Genomic DNA, 22,194 nt, shown 5'->3' on the forward strand with positions numbered 1-22,194 from the left:
GGTAGTGGCAAGAAACTTACTATTTTTTCTATTATTATTTATATGTTTCTTATTAGCCTTATAACATGGGCAAGAATTGCTCAGGCCAGTGGAGTCTTGTGATTATAAACACATCTAACATTTTCACCATCATCTAGGTCAGTGCTGATAGAAATATAATGCAAACCACAGGTGTATTTCAAATTTGCTAGTACCCATGTTGAAAAGGTGAAAGTAACACTTCAACTTAGTATATTAAAAGTACTGTTATTTAAATATATCAGTAATATAAAAGTATTAGTGAAATATTTTGCATTCCTTTTTCATAACAAGTCATACATGCTAAGTGTATTATGTATTTATGGCACTCTCTAATTTGGACTAGCTACTTTCTTATGGCTACTGTATGGGACAGTGTGAGTCTGTTCTTATGGGGAAGCCTATCTAGCATATGTACCCTCATTGAAGCCACAGAATTTACAAATCTGTATGTTGCTGAATTTAACCTCTCAAATAATAGCCCTTGAAACAGGTCAATCTCTACCAATAAGCTGGCCACACATATTAATTACATAGATTAACATGAAGTTCCAGTGAGTATAATTACCATTAATATAAGAGGAAAAAATGGATTGAAAATATACTTACTCTCTATATTGAATAAGAAGAAATTTTCCATTAAAAAATCAAAGACAATATCAATGATTCTTAATTTGTTCAGATCATTTTGTCACTATGAAAAACAAATGAGACAAATTTTCATCAAGTAAATTACAGAAATTATAAATGCTTATTGGTTTGGAAGGTTGGGACTACAAATGCCCTTTTGTGCATGCACCTAAGAGAAGCTTTGAAGTAGAACATAACGGTATTGAAAACAAGACTGTTCCTTTTGGAGAACAGTTAAAGTCCCAGGCATGATGAGCAGAGAATAGGAAGAAAGCTATATAGGGCTTTCCCAACTGCTTAATTTCTCTGGTTGATCATGAGACTTATGGTATTAATGTCTAATATATACATAGTGGATAAGTGTCACCTCTTTGCCAAAGTTAATTTTATATTCTTAACATTGTAACATCCTTATGAAATAGTAAGTGTTAAGTTTCAATGATTTGAGGATTCTGACTCATTTTGATTGCCATTTAAATTTTGTTATACCAACTCAATGGCCATTTTTTGAAGTATCCTCACTAACTTTTCTATTTTTGTAGTTATATATGGACAGCATGCCTTTATTTTATTTACTTATTTTTATGTGGTGCTAAGGGTAGAACCCAGTGCTTCACATGTGCTATGCAAGTGGTCTACCACTAAGCTACAGCCCCAACCTCCTCACTAACTTTTAAAACAAATGGTTTGATGTTAGCACAAAGGGTGAAGTTGTCAAAACAAACTCAATATCCAAGACCATACTTTATTGATGATTTGAAAGATAAAGAGGAAGCATCCTTTTCCCGAAGGAACTGGAAACCTTCAGATCCTCCTCCTGTTCTCTCTTATTAGATGTATGGCCCAAGTTAACAGAGATATTTTGAGTCATATCTGTAGAAGCATTGTTTGGAAGGGAAGTTTAAAAGCTCCTCCATTTTATATTTTGTTGGTTATATAAATTAAAAAAATGCTGTTGATTACTACAGTTCTGTAAATTACCCTAATTCTGCCCTTGGGGTGTGTTATAGGCATGCTATTAATTTCTCCAGGATTTTAAGCAAATTATTGCTTAAATGTTTAAAAACATTGACTTTTAGAGCCACTGAAAAATAGTTACTTTATCTTGAATATTTTTTATTCTCATTACCTTTCATAACAATTACAACCTTACTGAAGGCTTGTAAAAGGTTAATCTGTACTTACTGCCTCCATTTTTTTCAGGCTTCCAGTAAATCCTGGAGTCTCACTCCTATCCCTACTACATTATTGATATGGAGAAATTCCTCTGTGTGTTACATTACCTACATATTACATTGTTCGTCAGCATGTTGTAGCAGTTTACATTAACCAAGCTACCACTTGAATCTCTGCTTCCTTGAGTACCTCTTTTTCTTATGCCTGTCTCTTTTGTAGGTTTCTCTTCCTCCTCTATCCCATAATGATAGGTATTTTCCTACTTTCACCCTGTTTCCCCTTTTTATCCCACCTAAGCTGTCTCTTACATTGCATTTCTGTCAAAGTCTCTAATACCTATGAAGACAGCTCTCTATTGTGACTCACTAGGCCAGACCTTCCCTCCTGAGCACTGGGCCCAAGCTTCTAACTGGGTGACAGACACTGAGTTCATAAAAATGTCCAACACTACTAGATTATTTCCTTTTCAATTCCTTTACAACAAATGGCTTCCTTTTCTAAAATTTCTTCTCATTTTATGGCTTTGACATATAACTAACTGCATAGTCTGGAAGCATTGATATTTTTGCTTCAAATTCAGTAAATCAGTAAACCCTATGATTTCTTCAAAGTAGATCCTCACCTTCATTTTAGCCCTTCTCCAGTTCCCTTATCATTTCTGTCCTGACTAAATTTCTAATAAGCTCTAGTAATAGTATTCATGTTTTAACTTTTATTCCCATTAAAATTTCTAAAACATTTTTTTTTTCTTTTTTCATCTTTTGTCTGCTAGAAAATTCTACTCATTCTTCAAAAATTCAGGGCAAGTTCATATCTTTTGCAAGAACTTTCTTAATCCACTCTCCACCCTTCCCTTCCTTTTGCCAGTCACAGTTTTTTTATTTTCTGACTCCTACATAATTTTGTATACTTCAATTAATACACATTGTATTTCATTTGGTACTGTATTTGTTTCTTCCACTATGTGGTAAACCTTTTGAGGGCAGGGATCCTATCATGTTTGTGTTTTTCATGTCTAGTAAGAGCAATATTATTTTACTTAGTAAGAGTTTAAGTTGGGAAGTGGGGGACTTAGGCACTTTCTCTTTTCCAATCCCAAATTTGGATCTAATTGTGAGCTAGACCCAAGGCACTAGATAGATAGGGGATCTAATTATTACCATAAGTACAGTGAATAAGTTTGAAACCTGTGGCTTTAGGTCTGTGAACCTGCAAGTTACTAACCCCAGCACTAGCCATTTCAATGAACCACAAGATACTTCCGCTACAAGGTCAGGCCTCATATCTCGTGGCTGCATTGTAGGTTTATTTGCTATTGTCTTTTGTAGGAATATAAATCAAGAAAGAGCTAAGTCACATGTGGCTGATTCTTTAATGTAAAGTCACCTATTATAAAAGCTACTCCTCCTTCCTTCTGGTGCAATGCAGAAAAGTGTTACTTATTTCCCTCAACATGCAAAGATGGGCTGAAGGGAAACAAAGTTCCCACCTGAAAATCAATTGTAAAATGAATTAAAATAAATATTATTAATCTCATTTCAAAGTATAGTATCTATATTAATTAAACTAAGTCAAAGTCAGTTTAACACAGTATTAAGAGAAATGTATTTGAAGGACTGATGTGTTAAATAGGAATACACAATAAAATACATGGGCGTGTAGTCAGTTATCTCATTTGCTTTCAATTTGTATTATAATACCTCATAAGTATTTTTGATTTGTGCTATTTATGGAATGAATGATCCCCATACAATTTTTCTTTTAGATGATGAAGCTGCTACATTTTAGATAATGAATGTACTGCTAAGAAAAATGCATCAATAAAGGATGTATATATTTATGCAAGCATGGATTAGCACATTTAAATATGCATTCGCTGTAATGTTTATCAGGGCAAGGGTGGAAAGCCACAATATAACCATCATTTAATTGCTTACAGGGGCCCATGAGTTGTACTTCCTTTATATCTCATCAGTGAGTCTCCAACGTATATCATCACTGTTAATTTTTTACTTACGGGATCTCATTTCTTGCCTGGATTACCACAAAGCTTAAAGTCTTATTTATTGTCTATTTAAATATTTTCAAATAATCATTCAACAAGTAGGTGTTCCTGTATTAATGAATTTAGAACACTTGACAAAGTACTAATAATTTACTAAAAAAAAGTAACTAACATAGATGGAGGATGGTTTGTAAAAGTAATCAGGAAAGGGTTGGTTTAGTTCAACATCATGATTAAAATTTCCAACATAAACTGCCATATATGAAAATAGAAACTGAACTTGAAGCTTTGTATATTTATCAATAACTAAAAAGGAGGAGAGAGAACGGCACAAAGGTACTACTTTTGGACTTTCTATGTGATAGAAAAAAGAGAAAGTTTCACACATTTTAAAAGCATATAAAATATACTAGTATATTTGAAATTCCCAACTATGTGATATTAAAACTTAAGTGATGTCTGTTCTTAGGACAAAAAATTAGGTATAAATAGATCTTGCCCTCATCATATCCACTATATGAGGGAAAAACAAAATATTTGTTATATGGTTTCTATATATCAGCATATTCAGAAGGACTTTGGGTATAGAGATATATGTATTATGCTAAATATTATTCAAAAATGACCTCTTAGTAGATTGCCTTCACAGTTGCTTGTTTCTGAATGTTCACCTTCCTCCTCCATAGCTTGCACTGCATGTTTCATAACTATAGCTGTGGTTTTTGTTAGTTTTGTTTTTTTACTATCATGTTTAAATAAACACAGGACTGGAATTTTGCCTCAGGAAGGAAGGTTACTAATAACCCTGTTAAGTTAAAATTAGTACTTCACAGAAAAATACTAACTATTTTTATATTTTCAAATTATTTCAAAACAACAAGTTGACAGCCTTTGCTGCTTTTGTCCTATAGTTGAATAAATAAAGTAAGTCAAGGTATAATGACATAAAGATGACTTTTTCCTTTTTTAATATTTATTTTTTAGTTGTAGTTGGACACAGTGCCTTTATTGTATTTATTTATTTTTATGTGGTGCTGAGGATCGAACCCAGGTCTTCGCACATGCTAGGCGAGCACTCTACCACTGAGCCACAACCCCAGCCCTAAAGATGACTTTTTAAAAGAATCATAAGGACTAATCTCCTTTTGTTATTATAAAATCTTATATGTAAATGAGCCCCTTGTTGTATATGAAAAAGACAATATCTAGAGAAAGTATCCTAAAATAGTTCTTATCTAATACATTAAGAAAAAAGAAATTTAAGCCTGGCTTGTTTTGACCTTAATTCCCTTTTTTTAGTTTTCAAGTAGATTTCCATAATTATGGTTATAAATCTCATGATACTTTGATAAAAGAATCAATGAAGTTTCAAACTTTTGTCTACCTGTTAGTCACACACAAAAAAATGTTGGTGTAAATATGGAAACAAAATACAACTGTTTAACCAATTGAAAGACATTTTTGCACATAAAGGTTAGCAGAATTTTTAAGCACAATGCTAATTTGCCATTTTTTTGGGGTCTGTATTCCATATTTTAATTTATCAGTGAGTAATTAGCTGCAGTTTGGTGCAAGAAATTTTGTTAAAACTTCTCTCAGAGTCTTCCCATGAATTATTTCATGTCATTGTTTCAATACTTAAGAGTATTTGTATTTCTTCCATGTAACTGTGTTCCTGTGTTAAATTCACACACCTGACATTTGCCACCAGTACTTTCCCTTCTGGTATCAAATAAGCAGTAGTGGTGTATTAAACTTATTTTATACAAACATAAGTGAGATTCTTAACAATGCATCTTTTGAAACAATTATATTCATATTTATGTATGAATATAGATATGTATACACACAGGCACATTTTTATGAAACAAAATTACACTTGATGGGTTCTAAACATCTTCCCAAACGTGTTTTTCTATATTCACTTGTAAGATTACAGATTTTATTTCCTTATAATATTATAACTTATCTTTCTGAGCTTGTAAAAGTGAAAATTAAATTATAGAGCAAAGTATAAACACTTTGTCTTTTTGGGGTGTTATTCCAGTCCTGTTGTTCCATATGTTCTTTTATTTTAGGAGTTACTAAATGTCCTGTTTTTTCCTGTCTTGTTCACTGGGCAACCAGGGGTAGATGGTCCCCCTCCCTAGATAGGAGACGACCTCCTAGCCCCAGGATTCAAATCCAGCATGCATCTCCGGAGAATGACAGGTACTAGTCATGTCCTAACAGACAAGTGGCTACTTGAATCTCCTAGGCCACCAAGTGAAGGATAACCAAGAAAAATGTTGGTGTGACATATTTGCTTTCAGGAACCAGAGCTAGATATGTTGCGATTCTGTCAGTAATTGCACCCAGCTCTAATAAAGCACCTCAGAATATCTACTAAAATGAGAGTAGTATAGAATATGGTATCATTTAAACACAGTAAAGTTGGGATCCATTTGAAAGAGTTCTATCTTGATGAGCATTTATTGCAGCATATTTATTGAATATTGACTATTAAATATTGATGTATTAATTGTATATTACTTTTGCTTTTATGTAAATAAATAAAAATTCTCAGATGCTTTATAGTATATTAGAATTTGTCACCCAGCCTATTCTTAGTTATATTGGTTGACAGTTTAATTTCAGTTTCCTTGATTTGTTACTGTATAAGCTTATTCAAGAAGTTTAGGCTTTGGGGTATATTAAAAAATGTCTGGTTTAAAGTAGGACACCCAGTTCTTTTAAGTTTTATGTATATAATGTTTTTAAACAAAATATTTTCAAGGACTAGGGTCAGTCTATCAGGTAGGTCTTTAAAAATAGCATCAGTGCTTTCAATCCACTTCAAGATAATCTTTAAGAGGTATCAAAATATGTACTTTTCAATTGCTTCATTTTTCTCAGTTTGCAGTTAACCCAATTTTCATATTTTATTGTGCTTGTTATGTATAGTTTTTACCTTTCAACATTTTTCCCAACTGGTCGCGCAAAGTGTCTGAGATACTTTTCTGCAGTAGAAATTCAGTCAACACATGGATAGTATTTATTTAGTATATAAATAGATATGGTATCTCTGAAACAGAACACCTAGCTAAATGACCACTAGTCATATGGGCATACAGGGTCTGTTAAGTGTTTGAATATATATAGTGGTGTAATTGTACCCTTAGTGAAAAGTTGTATAATTTATTTTCTGTATTTCTACACAATCAAGGTAATTTGTGGATTTCAATTTGATAGAAAAACTAAACACTGTCACTTAGCAAAATTTACTGTCATTTTACAAATGTTGGGAAAGACCAAAAATTGATATTTTATGAAGGTTTCAAAATATTTTAGCATTTTAAATTTGTAAGACATTTACCTGTTCATGTGATTTATATTTATATATTTGGAGTTTAAAATTAATTGCCTCTGCTACTATCTGGTTTAGAATTTTTGGGACTAGAAGAATTAGTAAAGTCTCCAATCTAAAATTTATTGTAAGTGTAAAGTCATTTAAATTAAATATAATGCAGTTGTGTAAATTAGTTCTATATTGCTACTCATTCATTCAATAAATGCTTGTTATTTCTCCCTATTATGCACACTATTTTAATAGCAGAGCAGTGGTTAAGAGAGATAATATCCGGGTCAAAGATAAACTTAGAATTTCCCTCTAAAAAAGATAATTCTGGAAAATCCTTGAATTTATTTTAGAACAAATAAAGCAACAGTTTCATCTAATGTAATGAGCAAGTATAGGACAATTACATATGTTGGTCTTTGTAATATATATAAATGTAATCTTATCTGGACATTGATTGAGAAAAATAGAAACCAAATAATAGCTTCAGCTTTTACATATATAAGATATACATTAGCTTCATTTATGGTACATGAATAAATTTTGTTGCTTTCCTAGATTGTGTGTGTATGTGTGTGTGCGTGTGTGTTGTAAGACTAAGAGGTGAACATTTTAGATAAGATTATTAAAGGGAACATAAAATGTAAAACTTAATACATTTTGCTGTTTTTTTGTTTTGTTTTGTTTTGTTTGTATCTGGGATTGAATCCAGCGGTGTTTAACCACTCAGACACATCCCCAGCCCTTTTTACGTTTTTATTAAGAGATAGAGCTAAGGACCTCACTAAATTGCTGAGGCCAGTTTTGAACTTGGAGTCCTCTGCCCTCAGCCTCCTGAGCCACTGGGATCACAGGTGTACACCACCACACTAGGAACATTTTGCTGTTTTTTTATAATGACTTATTTGTAAATAATGCCTATTGTTCAATGAAAAGAAATATATTTGTGTGTGTGAGTGTGTTTGTGTGTGTGTGTGTGTGTAGTGCTAGGAATCAATTCCAGAGCCTCATGCATGCCAAGTGAGTGCTCTACAATTGGACTACATCCTCTGATATTTTTCAATTTTTATTTTGAGACAGGATCTCACTAAATTTAAGCCTGTGATCTTCTTCCCTCAGTCTTCTAAGTGTCTGGGATTACAGGTGTGCACCACCAAATCTGGCTAAGAAATGCATTTTAAATGACTTGATACCATGATTTATTACTGTAGAGAGTAGAAAATAGTTTAAAATAAAATTTTATTAAGTTAAAATGATACATTCCCATAAAAATGAGAAATCATAATCAACTAGTGCTAAATTCATAGGTAGCCATGCCAACCACATGATAAAGCTTAAGGAGCACTTACTTGCATGTCACCTCCCAGAAGCATTTTTACTCATTCAGATCCTGCCAATTTTAAAATAAAATGAACACAGTGTCAGATTTTGATATGCTGAATATTTATAAGTAAAATGGACATTACTTGAAATTTATCCTGGGAGACTTGGCAGCCAGGGAATTATATGTGCAGAATTTGAATGTTTTGTATCATGACCACATTTGAGTATTTCGAAAATAACATTCCAATATTAGACTCTTAACATATTAATTTTTACGTGAATTTTAATATCTTCAGAAAAGCTTTAGTTACCAATGTATTCAGGAAATTACTCTAACTTAAATTAGTTATTGAAGAGAAAAGGAAAGTAGCAACAGCTTTTAATAATTATCTCTTTGGTACATGTTAAAAATCTTCACAATTAAGTTTACATAAAGAGGGAATAATACTTCTAAATGGAGTTTCAAAAGAATTCAGTTTTAATTAGAAACATTTTCATTTTCTGATTATTACTCTTGCTTTAATTTAATCATAAATTTTACATTTACATTTTAATGTACTTTCATAGCTTTTAAATAAGTTCATCAGTAACCTATAAACTAGTAAGCATAAAGCTAAAATCATATAGCCGTAAACATTTTGAATGAAAAAGGAAATAAAAATTCTGGTTCTTGTGTTTTTAAACCAAAGAAATATTATTTATGAATAATAAAGTATTGATAACAATAGAAGAAAAACATTTTTTTTTAAAGAACAGAGAAATTAAGGACATGAAGACATGAAGGCAGTGTCCTTACCAACATAATTAAGGCCTATATGACCTTGAATCAGTCACTTAAATGTTATGGGACTCAGTTTCCTTATCTGTAAATGTACTGAGATGTAGATGGACCAACTGAATTCTAATGTTTAATATGATTCTAAAATTAAGACTATGCTGCCTTGTTGTATTATGATTAAAACATATATTGGAGCCTAAATAATGACTGAAAATTAGAATGAGTAAGACAATAAACCAGAGGTCATTCATTATTTGTGGTATTTTATATTTTCTTCAGCCCAGAGAATGATGCATAGCTTTATTTCTAAACTGATCAAATGGGGACTAGATTTCATATCCCTAGTTTATTTTATGCTAATTATAATTTTTAAATGTCAAATTCCATGATAATATACAAAATAAAACTTGTTAATATTTAAATTTAATATATACATAAAAACATAAAAATGCTACTTATTTGTGGGGTATCATGTGATATTTTAGTACACGTATTTGTCGTATATATATATATATATATATATATGTATGTACATATATATATGCATATATAATAATATGTATATATTTACTGCATGTAATATATAAATCAGAGTTAACATTTATTTCCTCATTTTTCACTTTTTATGGTGAAAACACTCAAAATTCTTCTAGCTTTTTGAAATATCATTTTCTGTGGTCATATAACTGTACAATAGCACACCTTAACTTTTTTCTCTGTCTAGCTATAACTTGTTACCTGTTGATGAACCCTCCCCCCACACACACTCCCCAGCCTTCGACCCCACATTTGTTGAAACACTATGAACAGTAGCCAAGTAAAGGAAACAAGCTAAGTGTCCATAGCTTATGGATAAAGAAAATGTAGTATATATATACAATAGAGTACTATTCAGCCTTAAGAATGATACCCTGTCATTTGTGACAATAGTGTTTGAACCATTCATTCATCTTTCATTTGAACTACTGTGTACTAAGTAGTTATGGTAATAACTGAAAGAGACCTGGTTCTGGACTACAAGAAACTTATGAGGAATAATATTAAGTGTAGGAGGGAGTTCATTCTACTCTGATACCTTGTGTGTTTACATGATCAGTCTTTTCACTTGTATAGTACATGAATATAATGGATTTTTCTGACCTTTACTATTATTTATAACTTCAGCCTTTATTTACTCCAAGGGATAGTTGTGTTTTAAATGTACAATATATTCATAGCTAGGATTTAGGATTAAGGGTAGAAAAGACATTAGAATTTCCTATTTTCTTCTTTGGTGTTGGTTGACACTCAATTCCTGCAATTATGTATCTATCATTTTAGTTCTATTTGAGGAATTCTTTTTAAGTGGTTAGAAGAATTATAAAGACATGTCCTTGGTACGAATATTTAGAAGAACCTTTAATGCAATGAAATTTTAATGGCATTTGAAGAATAAAAAGGAGTATCCTTAACTAGAAGATTAAAAATAAATGTAAAAAGGGTACATGTATGAAGCCCTACTTATTAATGCTTATAGAATAATAAGTGTCTTTACATTCAAAACCAAATATATATTATAATATAAAGCAATACTTTGAGCACTCTTAATCACTTGCTATTTTAAGGAATGCTGAAAATACTACAATGTCGATTCTGTGTCAAATTACAAAAATGACATATAATATAAATATTAGGCAATATTGGACTATTTAGAATTAGGAAACATACCACTTTGCATGTGGAAAAACAGAGAGGATAAAAAGCCACCTAGCTGAGATTAAATCTAATCTGATCAGAGTCCATACTTTAGTCAGCATGTTCCTATTTCATTTAAGCCAGAGATGCAATGTGATTACTTCTGTTGAGACTCTCAGTTCACCTCTGACTTGACATTTAGTGACTGTGTAAAAATAAATCATTTAACCTTTGCAAACCTCTATCTCATTATTCTTCCAAAGATAAAAGTGTTACCTGTCTCTTTGAGTTGGCAAGATTAGATGAGATAATGCAGGTAAAAAAAAATCATAATCCATCTAGTATATGACTCCAATAAGTTTTAGGAGATGAGAAGAGGAAGAAGAGTCTGAAAATTTTACCAAGGAAGTGAAATTTCAATCCAATCTAGAAAATGAATAACATTTACCAGGCATAAGAAGAAATGCAGGCAGATTCTAAGAGATGTGAATAGCCTTTTTACTGGGCAGAGGTAGATTCACTGTGTTCTGTCCAATCCCTCTCTTACCTCCCCCAGACTCTTCTCATCTAACTCATCTCCCTCAAATCCTGCTGTACTGGTTAATGTACTAGTCTCACATCTGCCTTAGCACCTGCCCTCTTGCTGTTGCTTTTGAGATTTTCTTTCCTTTAATATAAACCATAGTTAACTTCTTCATCTTCAGGTTTGCTAAAATGTCACTAACTCAGTGGTTCTTTCGTGGCCACTCTGCTTAAGGTTGCAAACTGTAGCTGCTCCCAGTCCCCCAGATCACATTTCTGATTCTCTGGGCCTGGTTTCTGTTTTTGCAGTTGTTATCATTTATTACCTTCTCCCACACTGCACAACAGAATTGTATGTGATTTTTTGTTGTTGTTTATTTTTTATCTTCTACAAGTAAAAGGTAAATTGCTTGAAATCAGTGCTTTGTTCATAGACGTATTTCACACAAATAGAGTAGACCCTGGCCCATATACATACTCAACAAGCATTTTTTGCATTAACAAAAGACTGATTGAAAAATCCTTGATGATAATGACACCTGCTTTCCCTGTGCTGAAGATGAGAAAAGAAACATTTGTTCTCCCAGACAGTTGTCCTGGGCACTGTTGGAACCAAGCATAAATTACCCATAAAGACTATGCTGCCTTTTCTTTGAATTCAGATACCTCCTGGGCTACAGACTTACTCACTCTGCCTCTCATCCCCTTCTTCACAACTTTGTGCTGTGTCTATCCCTCCTTCCCTGTGCTTCAGGAACAAGCCTCCCTTGCCAGAAACCATAACAGGCATCCCCTGTTGATTTCAGCATGTACCATGCACTTCAGTTGTCGCAAAGTCTCCTCTCCTGACCATACACCAGTAAAGTAAATTCCTTTTACATTTCCTTAATGTGAAAAGGAGAATTTTCTCTTTGTACTTTCCCAAACCTATACCATATTTCATGGGATCTTTCCTTCTTGAAGGATGCAACCTTAGAAAATGCATCAGAATTTACCTTCTCCACACAATTTTGGATGGAACCAGATAGATATGTTCCCAGCTTTGCTACTTTATTATTGAGTGGCCTTGCCCTGTGCCAGTTGCTTCATCTGTGATAATGGAGAAAATGGAGATGACACCTTCTTAAAGGATTGTTTTGAAGGTTAAATGAGTTCATACTCCTTCAGTGCACCTGGCATACCATTATCTTTCATTATACCAAACCCACTCTTTTCCAACTAATAAGGGAATGTGGTGAGTGGGAGACAACTTTCTCCTCTATTTCGTCCCTTTTTTCAACTCAGAAATGAGATTTCAGAATGGTAGCAGGTGAAGAACACATAGCGGAAACCCTGAATTGTAAGAAAAAGATAGTGTGAAAGAGGAGTAGTCTCAATACTATACACACTGTGAAAACTGCCTTCATTCTTTGATTCATTTAGGATGTCTGACACTGATAAGCAAAGACAGATATTGGTCTCAACATTATTGGAAGGAAGGTGTATCAGGAAAGAAAATAAGTATAAATTGTAGTGATTCAATAAACAATGTAAAAATGTATATTATTATGTTTTGTATGATTTTTTAAAGGCATAAGTTCTAGACTACAATATTTTGTATTACTTATTTCAAATATGTAGTTTTCTGTGGGTAACTGTGATATGATGGATATGTTAATTAATTCCAGTATAGTAACTATTTTACAATATGTATTTAATTTATAACATCATGCATACCTTAAGTGTACATAATAAATTTTACATAGCTAGATTAGTTCAGACATTTTGGTCTAAATGGGCACATGTAAGTGCTTTAGGGATGTAGGATATATATATATATATATATATATATATATATATATATATATATATATATATATACACACACACACACACACACACACACACACACACATACATATATATGAAAAAACTTCAGATTCCAAATATTGAGTGTATATGTGTACTTTTAGAAAATATATTGGGGACTTTATTAATTCTTTGATTTGTAACATATGATTAACTTTTTAAAATGCAACAGTATTACCAAGAAATCCTTATGACAATTTTAAAAATGCTTTAAATAGTAGATTTAAATACTTTCACTTATGTCAAAATCTTACACCTTAGCATTTTCCTTCTCTTTTCTCTATAATTTTGAGGCAAAAAAGAAAAAAGAAAAGAGCAACTTTGTAGCAGCAAGTTTGAACCTTTAAGAAGTAGAGGGTACATCACCCCTCCTTGGTCTTTCAGCACCTAACCCACCACCATGGTCATATTTATCATCATTGTACTTCACCATTAAATCTGTTTATTCATCAAGGGGAGGCAGAGTTGCTAGCAGGGATCTGTGTTAGATCATTGCTGTAGACCTGTTTGTCTAGGCTAATGAAACATCAGTATCTAGTGTCTCCTGTTGGCAACTCCTGTCTTCCATCCAGCACCAATTCTGATTTTTTTAAAATTTTTATTTATTTACTTTTTAATTTGAAAAGTATTGACTGACAAAACCATTTAGGTAAAATAGTTGTCATTTTCATGTCTATTGTTTTTATCATTGTATGATGTTGATGTAGCTTTATTCATCAGATATTTTGTATTTCTTTAACATTTCATTCCACAGGCACTCCAGAAAGTCTGAAAGATCTAGCATCCAAAAACAGACTAGGAAAGGCACTGCCTCTGATGCAGAAAGGTAGGCTCGGTGTTGTGCTGTGCTGCCGTCCTTCCTTCTTACACTCAGGGCATTCCTCTCTCATGTCACTTATGCAGTTCTTAAACACAGGTTGTGATGTTTAAAGAATTTCATGTAAATAATTTTGCCCCTTTGTGGGAATAGTCTCATTGAAGAAATAAAGGGTTATTTTGGAGGTTTAAAAGAAAATCACATTCTTTTCATGGTCATTCTGATTACTAATGAGGATTAAACCCACATTCATTTTTATATACTATTGGGACTTTCTTGTTTCAGAGATTATATTAAATATTTCCACAAACATAATGCCTGGAATATGCAAATCTGTTAAATACGTGTTACGTATATGAATAATGTCATCTTTGAAAAAGTCTCTTTTCTTCAAAAGGATAATATGTGACTCTTGTGTTTTGTAACCATAGACAAATGCTGATTTTATGCAAAAATTATAAGGAATTACTGACCTGTATACAATTCATCACATTCCACACATTTTTTTTAGTTTTTTTAGGAACAATATTACAGAAAACACTTATAAATCCCAAATAACACATTCATTTGTTCAGTTTAATAAAAATATGAAGTATTATAATATTATATAATAATAATATATGAATATGTTTAATGATAACATATTCAGTTTTTCATTTAATTCTCAAAAATTTTTCATTTAATTCTCAACAATTGTTGAGAGCAGGTGTAGGGACATAGATGTAGAAGAATGAATGCATTCAGACATCACAGCTGTTACTACAGAGGTATGCACAGGTAGTGTAAAAACAGATATGTAGGGTCAGAATGAAATTAAACTGTTTGATAAATAGATATCACTTGAACTAAGTCTAGATAGATAAAAGCAGATGTGAAAAGTAGACTGTTTCATGAGAGGGAACAATGTAAAAAAAATACTAAAACTTGAAATATCTTTTTGAGTTTATAGAAAATGTACCAGTTTTGGAATGGAGAACAGGATCCAGGGAGTTGAAAATGGATACTGAAAATAAAAACAGAGACATCCTGAGAGTTTAAATGAATGACAAGACTGCCTTGTTAATGGTGTACCAAAGAACCTCCACAACTTTATGAGCCATTGATGTGCTTTAAACACAGGAGGGTGGAGATTGATTTTAACTTACAAAATTATAGATCACCTTGGGAACATTTTGGAAGGTGGATGGAAAGACCAAGGTTGGTTGCAGGGCACCAGCTAGGTTATCATAGCAGGCTTATTTGAGATAGAATCTGTACAGTTCAGTGATTCGTTCATTTAACAAGCATGTGCCAAGTTATGTGCTAAGTTCAAGAATCAATGTCCTAAGCAATAACAACAACAACAGCAACAACAGAGAGAAAAAGAGAGAGAGAGAGAGGAAAAAGAAAAAGGAAATCTTCCTAAAGGATATAGAGGATATTGCCACTGAGTTAAGACCTGAAAAGTGAGAAGATATGGGACATGTCAGGTCATGAGTAAAGGAGATGAAGTCTACTCCTAGCAGTGGTACATGGAGAACTTAATTTACAGAGGAATAAGGATGCAGGGGACTCAAAAAAGTCTTAAATTGGAAAAGGAATTGGACTTTGGGAAGAAAATGAAGCACAGAGTTCTGACAGTTACATAGACAGCCTGAAATTAAATAATACCAATTGCATTTCTGTTTTCACATTCTTTAATCTCAGCCCAGCTCTCTCAAATAGGTAACTCTAACCTTTTATACATGTAGGTTTGTTTGGTTATAATTAAATCTCTTAGTTGAATTTTAGTAGAACATTATGAATTACATAGGTAGCTTTAAGTGAATTATTGAATAGTTAGGTACAGAAGAATTAATTTGGATTTTCTAGGTTACATTTGTTTTCATTTCTTCAGAAGACAACATAGTTTCCACCTAACTACAGGTGAAGTAAGGTCATAGTGCTTTTCACATTCACTTTTTTTTCCCCTTGCTGTGCTGAAGATCAAACCCAGGGCCTCATGCATGCTAGGAAAGCTCTCTACCTCTTAGATACACTCTCCGCCTGGACAGTGAATCTTTCTACCTTTGGGAGTTAACAACTTACAAACATGAATCATACCACTCCATCATGCATTGATTTTTGGCAAAAATTACTGTGAAAATAACATGGCTTAAAGACCCTTTGTTGGCATCAGCAAATTGTCCCCATGAGGAATAGCTAATAAGAAAATATTTTGAAAAATATAATAGTCAGTTACAGATAGAAGACAGGCAGAACTGATTTCTGTCTTCTGTGCTTGGGAAGCTCTTTCATAAAAGTTTAGCTTTTCTCCTCCATGTAAATTCACCTCTGAGAACTGCTAGCATCCTTTCTACATTCTATTCTGGTGACTTTTCTTCTTTTGGAACCAACACTCTGCATCCTGACTGTGGATGGTTTGTTTAGACATCTACTTAGCCTTGCTTAAATGTATGCTTTATTTTGTGCTGTTGCTTTTGGAAAGTGCCTGTGCTGCTCTGTAAGGGGCCATCATAGGAGGAGTTATTTTGATGACTTCAAATACCACATGTATGTGGTATACCATCCTTTAATAAGTCAGTAAAACAAACAAAAAAAATAAAACTGGACTTTTTTATGTCAATAGAAGCAATTTCTGCAAGTCCTATTTTCAGCAATAGAAATATCTGACTAAAGATTTAAAGTTTTGCTGAGAAATGTGTATAACTTAAGTCCAAGTTTTAGGTGAAGAACATAGGCATGGAACAAATTTTATAGTTAAGTATTTAGATATGCATTTAGAGATAGTAAGACAGAGTATGCAGTATACATGTTTATATATGGCAGAATGGGTTCTCGTTAGTTAGATGCCATTTTCCATTTGTTTCTATCCTACAAATATCAAAGCATAATTCTTTCAAGTCCTTCCAAGCAACTTTATATGTGGGCATATATTTTATGTTTTGTACTAAAAAATTGATAGCATATCCGAGATGTGAAATTACTGTTTTTCATTTTATGGTATAGAAACAAATACTATCTCAATAAGCAGAAAAGAGAGCAAATGTTGGAGCACAACATACTTGTGTGGATCCTAACTCCAACACATTCTATCTCTGTCTTTTTGCAAGTCACTATGATCCTCAGTTTTTCATATGTACAATAGTAATAATTATAGTTCTCAGGGTGTAAGAATTTTAAAAAGTATACATAGATAAGTATGTGTGTGTATACACACATAGCATGCACACACATTCAATGCCTGGCATGTACAGATGCCCTGCACTGATGATCAGTAAAGTTCTTACCATTTTGCTTATCCATCATTCCCTCCCTTCCATGTTCACTGACATGGTTGTTCTAAACCTCTGTCATTCTTTTCGCATCCTCAAGTTCTTATCACACCTCATTTCATTGAAAAGATCAATGCATTACAGCCTGGATTCTCCAAGCTTTTCACTCAAATACTTTGGAATTTCTTGATTAATTTTCCTAAAACAAATCATACTTGTATCCATTATCTCTCCTCTCCAAAATCCTACTCATCTCTCTTCAAGTTCTGCATTTCCTCTCTCCAGTTTCCCTTCCTATAATTCAGCTTGCTGCCACATCCCCTCTCTTCCTCAGGCAAAGTAGCTTTCTATGTATTCTTTGTTCTGTACTCTCCTGCTTGTCCACACTGGCTAATGTCAGGAACTGCTTCATTATTGAGGGGCTTTTATTTCATGTGAAAGATAAACCAATCTTACTAAATGATTAATCTCAAATATCATAGGCTATTTTCAGGCTCTGCGAGCCTCCATGTGGCTCAACAAATGATGCATTAAGTCACCTATTCTGGAACTGTATAATATTCAACCAGGAAATTTATTTTCACCTGAAGTTGCTTTTTGTATCTTTGCTATTTAGTTTGGTTGCACATCTAAATTATTCACATCTCATGTCACACTCAAGTTGTTCTTTGGTACTTATAAATTGCATAAAGGAAGAGCACAAGATTTTATTGAAATTGTAATGACCATGGAATTTCTCAGTACTTGGGTGAAAAATGTATGATTGAATTTTAGACCACATTCAGTATGTTTAGTTTGAATAGGATTGTTAAAATTTCTAATCATGATGGCTTCTAAAGGAAAAAATAGATAAAATTCACTCAGTGTCATTTAAAAGAACTTTGTCATGTAATCCTTCCCTTATCAAATTTATACATTTGAATAATGTGAAAGTCAATTCAGAATGAATGATTTAATATTAAGTATTAATACTAATATTTTAATAAAATGGAATATTGTCAGTTCCTTTTTTATCTTCATTTGGAAATGGAGGTAATAATCCATGTTTCAGGATATAAAATAGGATCTGATAAAACATTAATCTATAACTCAAGAAGATGAAAGACCTAAGCTGTACCTTTTTGTTCTCTTCATACTGATATTTGCCATTTTATTGTTCTAAAATGGAAGAGATAGCCTGAATCAAAATTACTGTAACTATGAAAATTATTTTACTTAAAAAAAGATTATCAATATAAATACAGATTGAATAAAGTACTCATTAATATACTTTGGTAGCCAATATGTATTCTTTATTCTTATCCACTTCAAGTTACTTAGTACGTCAATTTTATAGCATTGCTTTAAAAGAATGAGATGTTGGGGCTGGGGATGTGGCTCAAGTGGTAGCACGCTCGCCTGGCATGCGTGTGGCCCGAGTTTGATCCTCAGCACCACATACAAACAAAGATGTTGTGCCCGCCGAAAACTAAAAAATAAATATTAAAAAAAAATTCTCTCTCACTCTCTCTCTCTCTCTCTCTCACTCTCTCTCTTAAAAAGAAAAAAAAAAGAATGAGATGTTGGTCAGATGCAGTGGCACACACCTGTAATCCCAGAAGCTCTGGAGGCTGAGGCAGGAGGATTGCAAATTCAAAGAGTGCCTCAGCAATGTTGAGGTGCTAACCAACTCAGTGAGACCTTGTCTCTAAATAAAATACAAAATAGGGGGATGTAGCTTAGTGGTCAAGTACCCCTGAGTTTAATCCCCAATCCCCCCCCCAAAAAATGAGATGTTATTTAATTTCTTCTGGCATAATAGGTATTTTAATTATGAATTTTATTTAAAGTGTACTGAAAATTATGAAAAAGGCAAAAGTATTTGTTTTAAATATATTTTAAACATAAGTTTTTTTTTATTCTTAATCCTTAATTCAGAAATTGGTTCCATAAAAATTTGGAACACCATTTGGAGATAGTTGTCAATATGTTGATAGATATCTTTTTAGATACTGTTATATCCAAAAACATGTTTTTCTCACATGTCAACCACTGGCACCTAATTATATGAATTAATGAGACATTCTGCATTTTTAATATTAGTCTGTTTTTAATCTCCTTAGATTAATCTCAGAAGACATCCTCCTTTTGCTGTTTGCCATGAACTTGCTTATTGCAAATAAACATTATGAACCTTGTAAAAATATACAAAGATTTCTACCATGCACTATTTCTTCTTGAAGGCATGTACTTGAAGTATCCCCATGTTCATCATTCTAATTATTCTGACTCATTCAATCAACATATCTGTGTTGAGCTCTTGCTTTCCATGCAGCTATGTTTTAGCACTGGAGATAGAGCTCAGAAAAAGATGAGAGACAGAACTCTGTGTCCCTGTGGAACTTATAGGAGGTTCATTATATCAGAGCAGCCTAGACTTACCCTTTAAAAACTATATGACATTCACATTTGCAATAATAACTTGTCAGTTTGATTTGAATTTCATTTCAGTAATTGTGTGACTGGTTTTCTTCTGGTTCTTTAAAAAATCACTGTCTTATAAGAGTAACCAGGTTTTCCTTGGACAGATGTGTTGGTATAAAATTAATGTGAACCTGCTGACTGAAGATCTTTTTTGGCCCTAATGTTTTAGGGTTCTCCCACCATGTCTTTCTAGAAGGGGACACGCAGCCCCAAGAGCGACTGATCAACCAGTCATTAGGGGAAAACATCCCGCTCGCTCAAGGTCGAGTGAGCACTCTAGTGTCAGAGCACTGTGTTCTATGCACCACCTTGCCCCTGGAGGGTCGGCGCCACCTTCTCCGCTTCTGACAAGGTTGCTATTCAGTGTCAGCCCAGCATTCATGTCCTGCCTCCGGGTGTTGGTGTGGTGTTGTATCTTCCTGAGCACTCGAAGCTTTCACTCATTATGACACCATAAGTTTTAATTCTTTTCCTGTGGCACTTAAACCTCTCCACATCCTCTACTACTTGCATCTATCTTTAATTCTGCCAGTTAGCTATCATTGAAACTTAAATTGACTGTGTTATGTCCTTTCATCTGTTTGTGGCATATTCATATACAATTTATTAATTATGTGAAATTCTGTATGATAAATTATTTGGAATTAAATATGTATTTGCTTTTTAAAAGTGTAAGAGGAATTAAAAAAAATAACCTTCCATGTGTTCAGTGAAGTCTTAGAGCATCTTAAAGTTCTTCAGTTAAACAAAAAGTTTGAATGCCAACAGATGGAGGTCAGCTTATTCCTGGACAGTAGTAATGTATCTGCATGCTTCTCAAATTCTCATTTGTAATTTTAGTCCTTGTGTCAGTATATTTCATAGCATGTGTCCAGGGTTATTTTAAATACTTTTCAAGGTTTTTCCTACTTAAAGTACAAGTGAGTGGTAATTTGTAAAAGTATCTCCAACTAGAATTTATGTATGTCAGTTTTAAGTAATTCTAATATCAATTTAATAGGAGCACTTTAGGCAACAGCCTCTCATAAGTTATTTTTCTATATTTTAAGATCTAAAGGCTGTAATTAGATATGTTTGTTTCAGCACTACCAAACAGGAATAACTTGCCCAGAAAGCACAACTTCATGGAAAGTTAAAAAGAAGTGAATGGATTCAGCTCCATTCAGGAATTCATTATGCAAAGCTGTGTGTAGAAGACATTGATCTGTTCTTTTGAGCTCCTTTTGTATTATTCCTTTTACACATAGCATTAAAAAGAACTTGATTTTGCTTCCAATGACCCAGTTAGAGGTTTTATATCTGTTTTAATAGTAACAGGAAGAAGGGAAAGATTTTTTGTCTGACTGTATTGGAATTTCATCCCTCCCTCTGTTTTATGCCTGCAGAATGCATCGACAAGGAAGTCCAACCCAGTCTCCTCCAGCAGACACATCCTTCAGCAGTCGCAGGGGAAGACAGCTCCCTCAGGTGCCAGTGAGAAGCGGCAGTATAGAACAAGGTATCCTATATGGAGAGATCCTTGTCCAAAAATCTTGGATTTGAGAACCTCCTCTTTTTATAATCCTTTTATTAAATGAATAATATTTTGGGATAATATGTAGTTTGCTGAATCCTAAGAAGTTAAATTTCTTAGAATTTTTATCCCCAGTACCCCAGTGGTTCCTGGCATATACTTAGTTTTGTTGACCGAGTAAACCAACAAGTTTTAGCTGGTCACTTATCAGAATGGAGGCCTGCAAACATGGTTTTACAAAGGTAAAAAGACAGAAGATAAAATTAGGAGAACCCTAGTGTGATATGGTATTTTACATGTTAAAAGAGGATTTGCCTTAACCTATTTTTAAAACATATTTAAAAAATTAAAGTCATTTTGAATGCCTTACTAGTGTTTTTTTTTATTTTTATTTTACCTTGATTAACAGCATCTTGTATTTTTATATAAGTTTAAAGATGGAAAGCTGTCTTAGAGCACTTACTTTAGAGATTCTCTCACTTTGAGCATGTATACATTATTTTCCTAACGGGAGGAGCGAGTGCACATGTGTGTGCATGTGAATGTGTGTGTGATTTGATAGCAGAAACTAAATTTTAAACTACATGAGCCAGATGATTTAAATAGTGGGTTAAAAGAATCAGTATTTATTGTATGCCCATTTCTCAGTAAGTGACAAGATTTATCAGTGTTCATTATCACATATTTCTTATCAAGGATTTAAAAATTATTGAAATAACTTTTATTGAGTGGTAGTGTAAATGCAGTGAACTGATATTTGAACATGCATTGAGAGTCTTCCTCCCTGTGAAACAACTGAAAGGTTAACATTTTGAATATTTTTTTTTCAACAGTGT

General features: G+C 33.0%; 1 protein-coding gene across 47 annotated transcripts in view; it reads left to right on the forward strand.

Moving 5' to 3' along the window:
- Rims1 (regulating synaptic membrane exocytosis 1) overlaps positions 1-22,194 on the forward strand; it is a 440,790-nt gene that overhangs the window by 308,283 nt on the left and 110,313 nt on the right. For 16 of the 47 annotated variants that reach the window (XM_048805631.1, XM_048805635.1, XM_048805636.1 and 13 more), the window contains 4 exons: positions 5,957-6,040; positions 14,066-14,137; positions 20,015-20,197; positions 21,231-21,343. In XM_048805631.1, the coding sequence (XP_048661588.1) occupies positions 5,957-6,040; positions 14,066-14,137; positions 20,015-20,197; positions 21,231-21,343 (452 nt within the window). The remainder of the gene's footprint in view (positions 1-5,956; positions 6,041-14,065; positions 14,138-20,014; positions 20,198-21,230; positions 21,344-22,194) is intronic. The other 31 variants (XM_048805656.1, XM_048805657.1, XM_048805660.1 and 28 more) reach the window with 4 other exon arrangements.

Source organism: Marmota marmota, unplaced genomic scaffold, assembly GCF_001458135.2.
Source record: "Marmota marmota marmota unplaced genomic scaffold, marMar, whole genome shotgun sequence".
In the NCBI taxonomy this organism is placed as follows: Eukaryota; Metazoa; Chordata; class Mammalia; order Rodentia; family Sciuridae; genus Marmota; species Marmota marmota.